This window comes from Erithacus rubecula, assembly GCF_903797595.1.
Source record: "Erithacus rubecula genome assembly, chromosome: 24".
NCBI classification, from domain to species: domain Eukaryota; kingdom Metazoa; phylum Chordata; class Aves; order Passeriformes; family Muscicapidae; genus Erithacus; species Erithacus rubecula.
In genome coordinates, this window is record NC_136676.1 from 2,184,963 (window position 1) to 2,199,230 (window position 14,268).

General features: G+C 51.8%; 1 protein-coding gene across 1 annotated transcript in view; it reads right to left on the reverse strand.

The window, feature by feature from the left end:
• Nucleotides 1-499: 499 nt before the first annotated feature.
• The window catches only part of EPHA8 (EPH receptor A8), a 54,755-nt gene continuing 40,986 nt past the window's right edge, over nucleotides 500-14,268 (reverse strand). Inside the window, exons 6-17 of the mRNA XM_079326104.1 lie at nucleotides 13,859-13,983; nucleotides 13,576-13,738; nucleotides 12,060-12,156; nucleotides 11,362-11,429; nucleotides 10,792-10,917; nucleotides 9,893-10,078; nucleotides 9,238-9,299; nucleotides 8,662-8,871; nucleotides 6,640-6,789; nucleotides 5,628-5,818; nucleotides 3,901-4,056; nucleotides 500-2,654 (exon numbers count right to left, since the gene is read on the reverse strand). Of these exons, the coding sequence (XP_079182230.1) occupies nucleotides 2,540-2,654; nucleotides 3,901-4,056; nucleotides 5,628-5,818; nucleotides 6,640-6,789; nucleotides 8,662-8,871; nucleotides 9,238-9,299; nucleotides 9,893-10,078; nucleotides 10,792-10,917; nucleotides 11,362-11,429; nucleotides 12,060-12,156; nucleotides 13,576-13,738; nucleotides 13,859-13,983 (1,649 nt within the window). The 3' untranslated portion in view covers nucleotides 500-2,539. The remainder of the gene's footprint in view (nucleotides 2,655-3,900; nucleotides 4,057-5,627; nucleotides 5,819-6,639; nucleotides 6,790-8,661; nucleotides 8,872-9,237; nucleotides 9,300-9,892; nucleotides 10,079-10,791; nucleotides 10,918-11,361; nucleotides 11,430-12,059; nucleotides 12,157-13,575; nucleotides 13,739-13,858; nucleotides 13,984-14,268) is intronic.

Sequence of the window (14,268 nt, forward strand, 5' to 3'; positions counted from 1 at the left end):
AGAATTTTGGAAGCAGACCTACAGCATGCTTCAGCTCAGACTTTGGGGGAGGGGGGCTGAGACTTTACTGGTTTGATTAAAAAAAAAAATAAAAAAAAAAATCTGCATTTCCAGAAGGAGGTAAGGCTGAGTCTGGGAAAACCTGCAAGACACCCCTGAGGTTCAGAGGAGCCTTTGCACATGAGATATCTTGTTCTTGCCTCACATCCTGCACGAGACACTCCTACACAGCAATGACCTTTTGGTTTTGGGGAGTCCCCTGCCAGCATCCCTCCTCCAGGAGCCTACAAAACCCTCTTGGACCTTCCCTGTCCCTGCCAGGGGTACTCCTGCTTTGCAGGGAAGCATCCTCCACTCCTGGGAGGCTTTCTGGGGCAAGAGAGGGGGTGACAAGCTGAGCATCTCAGTGCTGGCCCCCTGGAGCAGCTGGGGTGTCCCCTGTCCTCACTGCACATGGTGACAGCTCTGTGCAGCCCAGTGACAACAACAGGCAAGGAGATGAGTCACAGAAAGAGGGATTTTTATTGTCCAGGAGGAAGTGCACACTCTGAACATAAAAGACAAACCCTGCCCCACCATCCCCAGAGCCAGGAGCAGCCCAGTGACCCCACGCTGCAGGATGTGACTCAAGAACCACCCAGAAAGGGGCAATCTGGCAGCTCCCAGCTCAAATCCTGCAGCTCACCTGGCTGGGGTTGCCTGGCAAACCCCAAGAACACAGGTGTGGCACTGCTCTGACCTCTGCTCTCACCAGTGTGTGCATGACAGAGTCCCAAATGTTGGGAAGAGAGGGCAGGGCCAGCACCCAGCCCCCTGTGCTGCAGGGTGGGGTGAGCTCCCTCACCTGCTGGCTGTGGGGGGGAGTGTGCCAGGGCTGGGTGCAGGACACAGGGTGCAATACAAATGAAACAACACATTGCTTCTGTCCCCTTTACAAAAAGCTTCCATAGGAAGAAGTAAAGTGCCCGCCATAGTCAGAGAATCCATCAGGACACGAGTGCCCTGCATGGACAGCCAAGCCAGCCTTGCACAGGCTGCTTTAGCCAGGATTATTGCAGCTGAGAAATGGCTTTAACCCACCCCCCACCCCCCCAGTGCCCAAACAGGGCTGGCAGGAGCAGCCTCAGGCTGCATCCCACCTGCACCCGCATTGCAGTGATGCTGGGGTTGCTGTGCCCGTGGCAAGGACAGGGTGCTGAGGGCCAGGCTGGACCTGGCAGGGAGTGTGGCTCCCCTCCAGTCCCCTCCTGTCACCCCCCACCCCAGCCATGCTCCCAGCAGATTTTTTTTTCTTTTTCTTTTTTTTTTTTTTTGCAGTGAGTTCAGCCCCACGACTGAGGCTTCTGTGCTTTGAGACCATTTTGTGTACTTAACATCCTACTTCAGTAAAACAGTTCCCAAACCCATAGAAATTTGTATTTACACCAAAAGGAGCTCCCAGCTCACAGCCTGCCCTGCTCCCCAGTTCATCTGCAGCTCAGTCTCTGGGCCAGCTCACCCAGACAGATGCTCCTGTGGAGGACAGAGCACCCTCCCAGACACTGGGGTCACCAGCAGTGAGATCATCTGTTCCCAGAGCCTCTGTCCCCAGCCACAGGATGCTGTGATTGCATCTGGAAATGCTGCCAGGACCCCTTGTGTGCAGGTGACCTGGCAGCCAGGTGATGGCACAGCTCTTGGGTTTCTCTGGCATAACACAAAAACAAAGAATTGTGTCTCTGTCCCTCTGGGAGCACACTCTCCCATTCCTCCCTGTTCTGGGGGAGGCCAGAACATTTCTGCTGGCAGAGAAACCTGAGCTTGTGGCCATAGGAAATATATCTGACTGCCTGGAGGGCTGTGCTGGATCCGTGGAGGAACAGGGCTGGTGGGTTAAAGAGGTGGAGAGTGTCGTGCAGCACTCCAGCACTCAGATCTCCAGGACAACTCTCCTCTGAGCTGGGAAGTAGGGTCTGAAGGCAGAGCCAGCTGTTCCTGGCACTGTCACCTTGCATTCTGTCCCCTGCCCTCCTGCTCGTGGCAGAGGTGCCCATGAAGTCACCCTTGGGCTGGTGCAGTTCAGGAGGTGCAGGCTGGAGCAGGCTGGGAGGGGTGGGAAGCAGGGCTGTCCCTGCTGTGTGTGCAGCCCTGCTCAGCTCAGAGGAGCTGCTCACTGCCTGATCCAAAGGAGCTGTGCCACAGCAAGCCCAGCCTGCTGCTCCTGGTTATTGCTGATGTGCCTGGTGCCCCTCACCTGCAGGAGCAGCTGGACCATCCCACTGGGTGAAGGAGTTGTCTCCTGTCCTGCATAGCTGTGGGGAGACACCCAGCGCACAGGGGAATGGCAGAGTCATGATGTGTCCTCTTGGAAGGCTGCTCCCCCCTTCAGGTGGGGCAAGGAGGCAACAGGACCACCAAGGTATCTGGAATACCAGTGCTGAAATCAGAGATGCTGGCAGGGCTCCAGATCCTGGTGCCCCTGTTCCTGCTCACCACCCTGATGCCCCTTTGCCAGGGTGAGTGTTGAGGAATGCCTGATGCAGCCCTGCAGAGCCTGTGATCAGAGATGCCTCCTGGGGCCATTTGTGTTCAGCAGCTGGGATCTCATGGCCTGGATGCTGTTCAAGATCTTCTTCTGGTGGCCCATCATGGTGATGCCCAGACTCCGAACATCCCTGCAGAACAAGGACACTGTCAAGGACCCCTGTGCCACTCCCAGGGTCACCCAGGAACCTGTGCCTGGCTCCTTTCATTGCCCAGCAGCACAGGGCTGGTCCTGCCAAGGGTCCATGGGTGTCCTCCCAGGCACAGAGAGGCTGCCACTCCCGTGGGCATGTCCTGCTGACACAGCCACTGTGACAGCCTGGGGACCAGGGCAGCATCACTCCTGACAGGCTGGGAGGTGACAAGATCAATGCTGTGAAATTGGATTCAGTTTTAGTGACATGCCCTCAGATAACCCAGTCAGAGAGAAGGATGGATGATGAGCCTTCCCCATTCAAAAGATTCTCTGATGTGCATGAGAAGCAAGGATCAGTATCAGCTCAATCCCAGAGCAAAGGCCCAATGTACAGCCCCGATCAATGCAGTGACAACCCTCTGTCTGTGTCTCTGTGCCTTCCCTGTCACTGCCACAGGAACCCCTGTCCAGCAGCTCCATGCCTTGGGACAGGGAACAAGGCTCCTCAGAGGTGCACAGGCTGCTGCCAGCCCTGTCACTACTGCTAACAGCAAGGGATGAGGGCTGCAAGCAGGTATTAGGGCAGGAGCTGGCACAGTTGCCTTCTTTTCTGGTACTGCTTGGATGCTCCACCTTGGGAACTCCCTAGGCAGGTGGGAGATCTAGTTCCTTACAGCAGTAGGGTGGTGGGACAGATCTTCTCTGACTCTCCTTGCTTAACCCACCCTTGGCCATGTGTTAATGACCTGCCAGTGGTGTCTCCCTCCTGGCTGTACTGAGCAGGGAGCAGGAGTGCACAAAAGCACAAGGCTCCAAGGTGATGCCCAGCTATGGTTGTTTCCCAGAGATCCTAGAGAAGCTGTGCAGAATAGCACAGCCACACTCTAGTCCAGAGATGCCTTCTGCAGGGAAAACAAAGATGAGGGGCACCAGGAGACAGCAACCTCCTACCCGACCCTGCTGTGACCAGGAGGTTGTGCTAGGTGACCCTTGGAGCACTTTGCAAGCTAAATTACCTCCTGTGGGCCTGTGGTGACATTGGGGAGCCACCACAGAGCTCACAGCCTCTCAGTACAACTCTCACACCTTCCCTTAAAGCTCACTGTCCCAAGCCTCAACACTAGAGAGACACCTCTGGCACAGGGAGCAGCTAGAAGGAGCCAGCTGAGGCAGGGTGGTCACGGTGTGAGCTGGGGTGGTGCAGGACAGGCAGCCAGAGGTGTTTGCTCCCTGCTACTCACTCGAGGTTCATGTGCATCACCATGCCCAGGGAGGAGTACCCGGCCATGGCGAAGTTGTCGCGGTAGTGCCCCAGGCGGATGGAGTCCAGCCAGTCCTCCACACTCAGGCAGCTGCTCACCTCCAGCACACCCCTGTCTAGGCGTGCCTGGGAGAACCTGGGGGCAGAGCACAAGGGGTTAAATGGAAGACCTGGATGGAGATGGAGGCTTCAGAGGGCTCTGAAATGCTGTTCATTGCACAGGTTACAGCAGTTGTGTGTCATGAGCTGCTGGCTGCTCTGTTCTATTGATGTTACAAAGCATTTATTTCTTTCTCTGCTGTGCATCTTATTACATTAAAACCAATAATGACCTTTACCATTACCTATAGCCTATCCTACTACTAACATCACCATATGGATGTTACTATTTGTCGCTGTATGCTGAGAGTGGTGTATAATAAGGACAAACAACTTCTTAAGCAAGAGAAAGAAAAGAAAGATTTTATGGAAAAACCAAACCATATTTATAGAGTGGTTTGCAGGTCTCGAACAGGACAGTAATTCATTGGACAAGAGGAGAAAACATCTCCTGTCATGTACATCACAAACTGTCCCTCAGTCAACACCAGCTAATCTCTGTTCATTAATTCCTTTCTGTTTACCAGAAAGCCTGGGAAAAACCACCCAGCCTGAGAAAGAAAAAAAGAACTCAGAACCTGAGAAAAGGCCTGGCAAAAATCTGCCTAGGCCTTCAGCAGTGTCCACAACTATTTTCCAATCACCAAAGTTAGTGTGTTACAGTTTAAGCTAGTAGTTGTTTTTCAGTTCTCTTGCAGTGGAAAATTCTGAGATCTTTTCTCTACTTGCAACGTGGCATTTTTGTTTGTCTGTGAAAATCCTTCTGCTTGGTAAAAAATTGTCTGTTATAAGCCACTGTTATATATGTGATTGGTGCTAATCAAAGTACAACTATATTAGCAAAATTGTTGCTTTATAATCAATAGAAAAATTGTACTTAATTGTTACAAAGCTAAAAGGATAATGGTTAAACAAAGCAGATGGAATCATCCTCCAAATGTTTAGTGGGAGTGAGGATAGTAAGGGTATAGATCTAAGACCAACATCTAGAAATAAAACTTTCAACCTTGAATTGGGCCAATTGAGACCATTCTAGGCAGTAGACACTGAACAAAGGCATGTTGTGGGAACATATATTTAATTATATAACTTTAAGTTTAGTGTCCCTGCGCTACCTGCAAGTTCACACAGCGAACACTGAGGAAGACCCAGAGCCTTCATTGGAAACAAGACCCTGAAAGGAGGAGAGACCCCTCACCACTGGTGAAGCATGGCAACACAACACAGTGATGTGGATTTTAGGAATAGAAACGAGGAGGAGCTTTCTAGAAGATTCTGTATGAATATGTATTAGTAAAGAGTATATAAGTGAGATTTTAGCTTGATTTGGTACGATGTGAGAGGAATGGTCCTCAGAGGTCGGGATATCCCTGGTCAGTTTTCCTTATGCTTTATTCACTAATTCAATTACAGTAAATCACTCACTGCCAAATTTTGTATTCACTTAGATCTATGTAACTAATGATTATGATTGCATTCATTTATATACAACAACTGTTATTAATAAATCGCTGCTAAATTCAACCCTGTTGTTTTGATTCACTGGACAAAACAAACATACCCACATATTTATACCACCACCACGCCCTGCCCAGCAGGTAGCCTGACCTGTAGGTGGTGCCCGTGCTCTTGAGGCTGTCGGGGTTGCGGATCAGCTTGTCCAGGATGCCCACGATGTGTGCGAAGCGGGGCCGCTCGCCGCGCTCCTTGTGCCAGCAGTCCAGCATCAGCTGGTGCAGGCTGCTGGGGCAGCCCATGGGGGCAGGCAGGCGGTACCCTTCCTCCACAGAGTTTATCACCTGCAGGGGAGACACCAGCTGATGGGTGGATGGAGCTGCACCGCCACGCTGCTCCCAGCCCCGCCAGTCCCTTGCTTCTTCACAGGAAATTCTTTGTGGCTTGGGTTGCAATAGAGGATGTGGCCAAAAATGTGTATTCTGTCCCTGTCTGTTAAAACCAGGTGGGGCAGTGACCTTGATCTCCTGGCATATATTATCTGCTAATGGGCCATCTTTAAACCAGCTGTGCAATCATCTTTATCTTTCCACAGCCCATCCTCCCTCCAGGAGATATCTCCTGTTCATGGCCATTGAGTCCCAGTGCATGACTGATAAAATTCCATCATCCCACTGGGAGATGCTCCAGCCAGGGCAGGAGCCAAGCCTTTCCTACCCAGATAAAAACTGAGATTTGGAACAGCAAGGTACCTTCTTTCTACTGGATCCCAGAGGAAAGCCAGACCTTTCCACATCATCCCTGGACTTTCAGAGGAAACTGCACCTTCTCCAGGAGCACTGCTCCAGCTGAACCACATCTGCCACAGTAGGAGGATGCAGCCACCATTGAATGGGACTGCTGCCACCACCCTGACAGGTGTCAGCTTGGATTCTGACTCTGGCAGTGTTTTATGATTGTTATTTGTAATATTTAAATTTTTATTTTAATTTTCCTAGTAAAGAGCTGTTATTCCTAATTCCCATATCTTTGCCTGAGAGCCCCTTAATTTCAAAATTATAATAATTTGGAGGGAGGGTGTTGACATTCTCCATTTCAAAGAGAAGCTTCTGCCTTTACTGGCAGACACCCGTCCTCCAAAGCAGGACGGTGTGGCAGCACTCACATCCCGGTTGGTCATGTTCCAGTAGGGTCTCTCTCCGTAGGCCAGCACCTCCCACATGACAATTCCATAGCTCCAGACGTCGCTGGCCGAGGAGAACTTGCGGTAGGCGATGGCCTCGGGAGCCGTCCAGCGGATCGGGATCTTCCCTCCCTGCAAAAACAATCAGTCAGGGCTCAGCATCCCCAGCTCTGCAGCTGGGACAGCTGTTGGACAAGGGAAAAGCTGGGGTGGCATCTTCTAAAAAGGATTGAGGAGGTAATCTGCACGAGGTAAGCCCAGGGGTGTACGTGAAGGACACTGCAAGGTGTTCCCAGCAGAGCAAGGAGAGCGCTGTGCTCTTTTACAAGATCTTCATGCACAATTTGGTCCCCCAGTGCTCAAGAGAGGAGGAATTCACAGTGATGAGGATGAGCCCTGGGCTACACAAGCACAGAGCTGATTGTGTGTGCAAGCAGAGAGCCTGACCTGAGCAGACAGGGAGAGTGATGGGATGTGCTCCCTGTCCTCCCCTGCTTGCACAGGCAAGGACTGAAAAGGCAGATGCATTCAATTAAAGGACCATGCTGACAAAAATCAGCAATATATGGACTAAGAGTGCTTTTAAGCTGGAAATGTGGCTGCCAGCCACCTGGAGAGGGAAGTTGCAGTGTAGGGGACATCAGGTGGGCATCCCAGAGCACCTGGGGCAGGAATGCCACCACCATTCAGGGACACCTGTATAGGGAGAGCTGCCTCTACCCAGCTGAGTCCTGCCTGCTCTGGCACGTGCCTTGATAAGGACTGAGAATGAACAATCTGTCTTTTGGGAGAGTTCCTTGGGGGAAGCAATCTCCTGAGCATGTTGAAGACAACACAGGAGGAGCATAAGTTTCTGAACACAAAAGAAATCTCATTTGCAGGATACCCTGACTGAGACCAAACAGAGATCCTGACTCTGCATCCTTGTGGTTCAGCTCTACCCACACTATGCTCTATCCAATCGTCACTGCACCAAGGTACCTCAAAGCACCAGAAACCAAGCAGTAGGAACCTTCCTCAGAGTTAAATTCTCTGGAAAGACATGCTATTTCTTGAGATGCCAGGAGGAGCAGATGAATGCAGACACACACACACACAGTGAGCTCTTCTGGCTCAGCTGCTCCACTTTGCTGAAGCCAAGCAAAGACCATGATGGCCATGGGTCATGGTGCACTCATCCCCCAGAGCTCAGCTCTGGTGGGACGTGTTTAGCACCAGCTACCCCAATGGAGCTGAAGCTCTTTCTGCTTCTGTAGGCTTGGTCTTTCTGGGGAATGATGCTTGGACTCCTCTACAGCTCCAAACTACCCTCCATCAGGAACAATCTGTCCACAGATGTATTTCAGGGGAGCACACTAATTCTCATGGCCAGAGAAGAGCTCATTTTATTTAACATATTCTATGTATTTCAGGGAAATATATTTCATTTTGCTTCTGATGATCTCCCATGGAGGAGGACATCAAGAAACAGAGCTTCCAGGTTGGCCATAAAAATCATGTGGTTTCATGAACAAGTGTGTTTTGCATGAAATAAAACAATAGGCTGCAGAATGAATTCTCCCTTGTTCCATATCCATGAATGAGGCAGAAAATTGCAAAACCAGTGTGCATCCACAATACTGGAGGCTGGATCAGAACACCCTGCTATGGATTGATGGCTCCAGGACAGCTGAGGAGTGGCTGAAGCTACACAGTGAAAGACTCCAGTGGAGACAGAAGCCACACACCCCCATGGGAGCAGCTGGCTGGGGATGCTTGATAACTCCCTGCCCTCCCACCCCACTGCTCTTTGTCCACTGCATGCTCAGTTCTGGGATGTCCCTGTGTGAAGGATAAGGCATTCAGGCTCAGCAGCTCTTTGGGTTCAAGCTGCTGGCCCAGATATCAGCAAGAACTGACAGCACCATTCCTACCCTACCTATTTGGACTTGAGACTCTCTGACTTTTCCATGTGTCAGTGGCCTGGGGCAACAACCACCAGCAGAGCTGATGTGAGCCACCCACCGTGGTGGTGTATGCAGCATCGGGGTCGTCCTCCAGGATTCGGGAGAGGCCAAAATCTGACACCTTGCAGACCAGGTTGCTGTTGACCAGGATGTTGCGGGCTGCCAGGTCCCGGTGCACGTAGCCCAGGTCAGACAGGTACCTCATGCCAGCCCCAATGCCCCTCAGCATCCCCACCAGCTGGATGATGGTGAATTGCCCGTCGTGTTTCTGGAAAGGAAAATACCCCAGAGTTTGCTGGTGGTGCTCAGCACCATCCTGTTGGTGCTGCTGTCATTAAACCAGCCCCCCAGTGCCTCTCATCTTTGGCTTAGTACCTCCTCTGACCCCAGTTCTTGTGCCCCTGCCCACGTCCTGCCCTCTCAGTACCTCTGACACTGCTCAGGCAGCTGTCCCTGCCTTGGCAGTGTCACTGCAGGGAGCCAGATGTGATGCCTGGAGCCTGGGTCTGTTGGAGAGCTGAGCCCAGCACCCACAGCTCTCTCTGACACAGGGGTTTCAGTGGCTGTGAGGCTGAGGAGCAGGAACCAGCCCCAGGGCACGTGCAGTGAATGAAAACACAAACTCTCTCCTTACCCTGAGGAAGGTGTCTAGCGAGCCGTTCTCCATATATTCAGTAACAATCATTACCAATTTGCCTGCAGAAGACAAGGGAGGTCAAGTTAGCAGAGAAGTCACCTTTTTCCAGGAAGCCCAGTGCCAGGTCTTTACTGGGAGAGACATGGATTCAGGTCTGTGGGTCTTCTGCAGCCCCTCAGACTGGTGTCAGAGAGCACTGGGCAGGACTGGCCCAAGGATGGGGATGTGGCAGCAACCCAGACAGGAACCCCTCCCTCCAGGTGCTATTGATATGGCTGGGACAGTTTCGTTACCCTGCTGGAATGTGCATGCCATTAGTGTAAGGCTTTGCATCAGAATGTGCCTTTTTGGAGGAAGACTTCAAATTATGATTCAATACAGGCAGCCTTTAAAGTAAATGCCTTTGAGTAGGACATCTCCCAAACCAACAGTGATCTGGAGCACACTGCAGAGCATGATGTGGAACTGCCACAGGGAAGTTTGTCCTGGAAGAGAAGGCAAGGTGGCTGCTCCAGGTAAATGCACAATTCTGAAAAGCCAGTGGGGCAGTGCAGGATGGAGTTTGCCCAAAGTGAGCCCTGACCCCCATCTCCCAGGGTACCCACAGGGAGATGCATCCCAGCAAACACTCCCTCCCCTGCCAGCCACATACTCCGGGTGACCACCCCCTCCAGGTGGATGACGTTGGGGTGGTCGAACTGTGCCATGATGCTGGCCTCACTCAGGAAGTCCCTCCTCTGCTTCTCTGTGTAGCCTGCCTTGAGTGCTTTGATGGCCACAGGGATCTCCCTCTTCCCTGGCAGCTTCAGGCGGCCGTAGCACACCTCTCCAGACTCCCCTGCAAGGCAAGGGAAAGTGGGAGCCTGGAGCACTCACCCACCAACACCATGAATCATCCAGTCTGTCAGCATGCCCACTGCATGCCCCAGCCCCTCTGGGTTTCAATCCCCTCCAATCCCTCCAGGATTCAATCCCCTGAAAGGATTGATCAGCTCTGGCTTCCAGTTCAGGGAACATCAAAACCCACCTCTCTCTGGTGGCTGTCACTGAAGGCAGTGGGCCAAGGGTAGTGATTACAGTGGCACTTGCTTTACTGCTTTTAATGATCAAATTTGAGAGTCTCAGAGCAGACAGGATGACCTTCATCATTCCTTTGGGTTAAGCCCTCAGGGTGCTGCTGGTGAAGTCCCAGCTCCAGCTCTGTGCTGTGCTTCCCCAAAATCCCTTGTTCCTATGCAAAGTTCCCTTTTGTTCTGAAAATGTACCATTTCACTTGCAACTCCATTTGCATCTTGACACCCTGGGTCTTTTCATGGGTGCATGCAGGGACACCCATGGGGACAGGCTGAGCCATCTGCTGTGTCAGATGAGCCACCAGTGCCACACCTGCTGGCTGCTCCAGAGGGTTTATTTCACTCCCCAAACCCCACTCTACCCAAGGATAAGGAGCAGATGAAGCCCTGCTCTTATCCAGGGGCACAGCACACCCTCAGATCATGGATTTCCCTGGGCAGACACGATGCAAAGAGGCAGCTGGGCCCCAGGACTCACCAGACCCAATGACCTTCTCAATCTTGATGCGGGAAGCCTCTATTTCACGGGTGAACTCGTGCACAGCCTGACACGGGTCCTCGTACGTGTGCGGGTCCACGTAGAACTTGGACTCAGGGAACTTCACTGCTGGGTTTAAACGTGGAGAGGGGAGATCAGCACTCTGAGGCAGCCCTGCTGGGAGCAGGGACACCCAGCAGCAGGGCAGAGGATGGGCAAGGGTAGCACAGGCTAGCACAGCACAAGGAACACCGAGTCACTCTTGGGGCAGCACTGTCCTCAGAGCAGTCCAGGACTTCACTGCCCGGGTGTTCTCCACATGATTGTCCCACTCCATCCCACTCTGCCCCTGGTCTGCTGCTCTCTGGGATGATCCTGCTGCACTCTCAGTGCACACTGTGTAACCTTCCAGCCCCATTACCTGGGATCAGATCACCCACTCAAGTCTCTTAATTCATGTTCCCAGAAGGAGGCAAAACCCTTCCCCCTGGACACCACAACACTGTCAGGGGGAATCAGCCCATCTCTGCCCATCCATGGGGCTGGGGTCCTTCCCAGAGAGTGTCCTACCTTGTCCATTCTGATAATGCATCTTCTCCTCATCAGAGTCCTGGAAAGCCTTGCTATACCCACAGTGCCTGCCATGAGAGGACAAGGGTCAGAAGAGAAGCCCCCATCCCTCACTCCCACAAACATTCCAAAAGCAGGGCAGAAGGCAGTGCATGCTGGGGCTGTGGGCTGCCACAGAAACCACTTGGCCATCCACCAGCTGCACCCCTGCATCTCACTGGCCTGACACTTTGGTCTGGATCAAAGCACTCCCCAGGTGCTCCCCAAGGCTTGGCAGTGCTAACAGCATGTGTGCTGCACGTGCCTGGCTCAGCCATGCTCATACAGAGCACACAGTCTCCCCTGGATCTGTCTGCTGTAGAAAAGATCCCTCCACTCCTGACCTACCCACCAGTCCATCCAGACAGCTCTTGTACTGGTAGTAGTTTTGGTACTGGTATTGCTCATGCTACTGATATTCCACATATATTCTGATTTATTACTATTCTGCCTGCTGGCACGAGGGGAAGATCTGGAGACTGGCTCTGCCTCAGGGAAACTGGTGACCCTTAAATGAAGTCTCTTGGTTGCTTATTAATCCTGGACTTATGGATGATCTGGACAAACTAAAAGGAGAAAAGTTGTGCCCAAGTTCTCCCACCCCTCCTGTCCTGATGTAGATCTCCAGAAAGTCCCAGTAGCCTCCACAAAACCCTTACCTCTTCTTGCAGATCAGAACCACCAGCAAGGCAACGAGGCCAGTGATGAGGGTTAGGCAGATCCAGACAATGGTCATCGTGTCATACCGGAGAGACACTGGGAAAAGCAGGGTGGGAAGGGGCTGAGCTGGAGTGGGAATGCACTGCTCAGCCCAGGAATGGACCTACCCCATGGTCTTCAAAGATAAAGCCTTGGGCTGACAATGGGGTCATGGTCTTCAGAGATGAAGCACTCTCTTACCTATTCCCAGTTTTGAGGCTCTGCCAGTGCACAGGGACCATTTGCATGTGGGGAAACCAAGGAGAGATCTGAGAAAGCCATGGTGACACAGCAAACAACTGTTTGGTGACACAAACTTCTCTCTACAGAGAGAAGACTGGAGCCTCAGGACCTCTCCAGGTTCTCCCTGCCCTAACTGCTACATCCTTCCTCCCTCTTCTTCCTAATGTATAAGAATAGAATCATGGAATCATTAGGGTTGGAAAAGACCTCTAAGACCACAGAGTCCAACCATTAATCCAGCATTGCCAAGGCCATCACTTAAACATGTCCCCAAGTGCCACATCAACAGATTCGTCGAGCACTTCCAGGCATGGTGACTCCACCACTGTCCTGGGCAGCCACTTCTTTCAGTGAAGAAATATTTCCTATTATCCTAAACTCTGTTTTAACTTGAGCCTGTTTCCTCTTGTTCCAACCACATCAGGAATGCAACCTCAAGCAATCCCTGCAGGTTGAAACCACAGGGGATTTGCCTCCAGACCCTCTCCCTGCGTGGCAGAGGGACAGTGGCCATGGAGAAGCACATCACTAGACTCCATGCTCCCTGCTGTTGGGAAGGATGGATCAGGAAAACCTTATAAATATGATTACTTAGCAAAAGATTTTGAGAATATGGAAACCATAAGTGAGATTGAAATGAAAGCCTTCTTTGAGATACCAAACCTGAGTAACTAAAGAACTAGAAGACAATAGGATGGCTGACGCAAAGTAATCCCCTCTTGATAGAACAATGTCTTATGCTGGAGAGCAGCTCCAAAGGTCAGAGAAGACCTTGCTAGCTTGGCAGAAGGGGTCCAAAGAGTAGTTTTTAGGGTTTAAAGTATAACACTTTATGGTAATGTAATAATTCTTATAGGCTGTATGTAAATGCTATAGGATTTCTATCTTGTATTAGATCGGTTAGTGGAAATTAGGATATTCAACACAGAAGAATATTTATTGTATTGTAAATGGGAAAATTGCTCTCTTACTTCTCTCTCTTACTCCCTTCTCTTATTTCCCTCTCTTACCACTCTCTTACCTCTTAGAACTCTTACTACCCCCCACTCTCTGTCTGCCCTGCTCCCAGCAGGGCCCTTTTTACCCACGCCCTATGCAATAAACCACAGTTTCAAGACCAGAACATATAGAGTGCCTGAGTTTGTCCTGATCACCATCCTCACCACCATCCCATTGTACAGTCCCCTACACCCTGCCCCACTCTTCCCACAGCCCTCACCTGCACACACCCACCTGGCTTCCCCGTTTCCACCTCCACAGTCTGGCTGAACCTCCCGCAGCCCGCGGAGGTGCGAGCCCGCACCTGGAAGATGTAGCGGGTTGCAGGCTTGAGCCCAGAGATGGTGGCAGTGGTGCTCTTGGATTTCAGGGTCGAGTAGCTCTGCATTTCCTTGTCCTGGGGAAGATCAACAATAAAAACCTCCTCTGCATCAGCACAGTGACCACAAAGCCTCCCACAGAAGCCCCTGGTGCAAGGGTGGCTGACGGAGGGGTCTCTCTGAGAAATAAGTGTTACCTTCTCGTAGTACTTGATCTCGTACTCCAGGATGATGCCATTGGGCTGGTCTGGCTCTTGCCACAGCAAGGTGACACTGTTCTGGCCCGTGCTCTCCTGATGCACCACCACCACCTGTGACGGGGCTGGGGACCAGACACAGTGGGTTAGGTGCCTGCTGGGGTGGGGGGCAGCAGGAGACAGCAGTAGGGAAAGGTGGAAACAGAGCCCCAGGCAGGACTCCTGGCTTAAACCAGGCTTCTGGTTTAATAAAAGCCCATGTAGAGATGAGGATGGAGATGTGTGATGGGGATTGCAAACAGGCTTTTCCTTGTTTGGGCTGCATCAATCTGTTTGCCATGGAGTAAAGTAGCTCTGGGAAGATGAGAGAGGAGGGTGTTGTTGGATACTGCTGGGAATCAGGGAAAAAG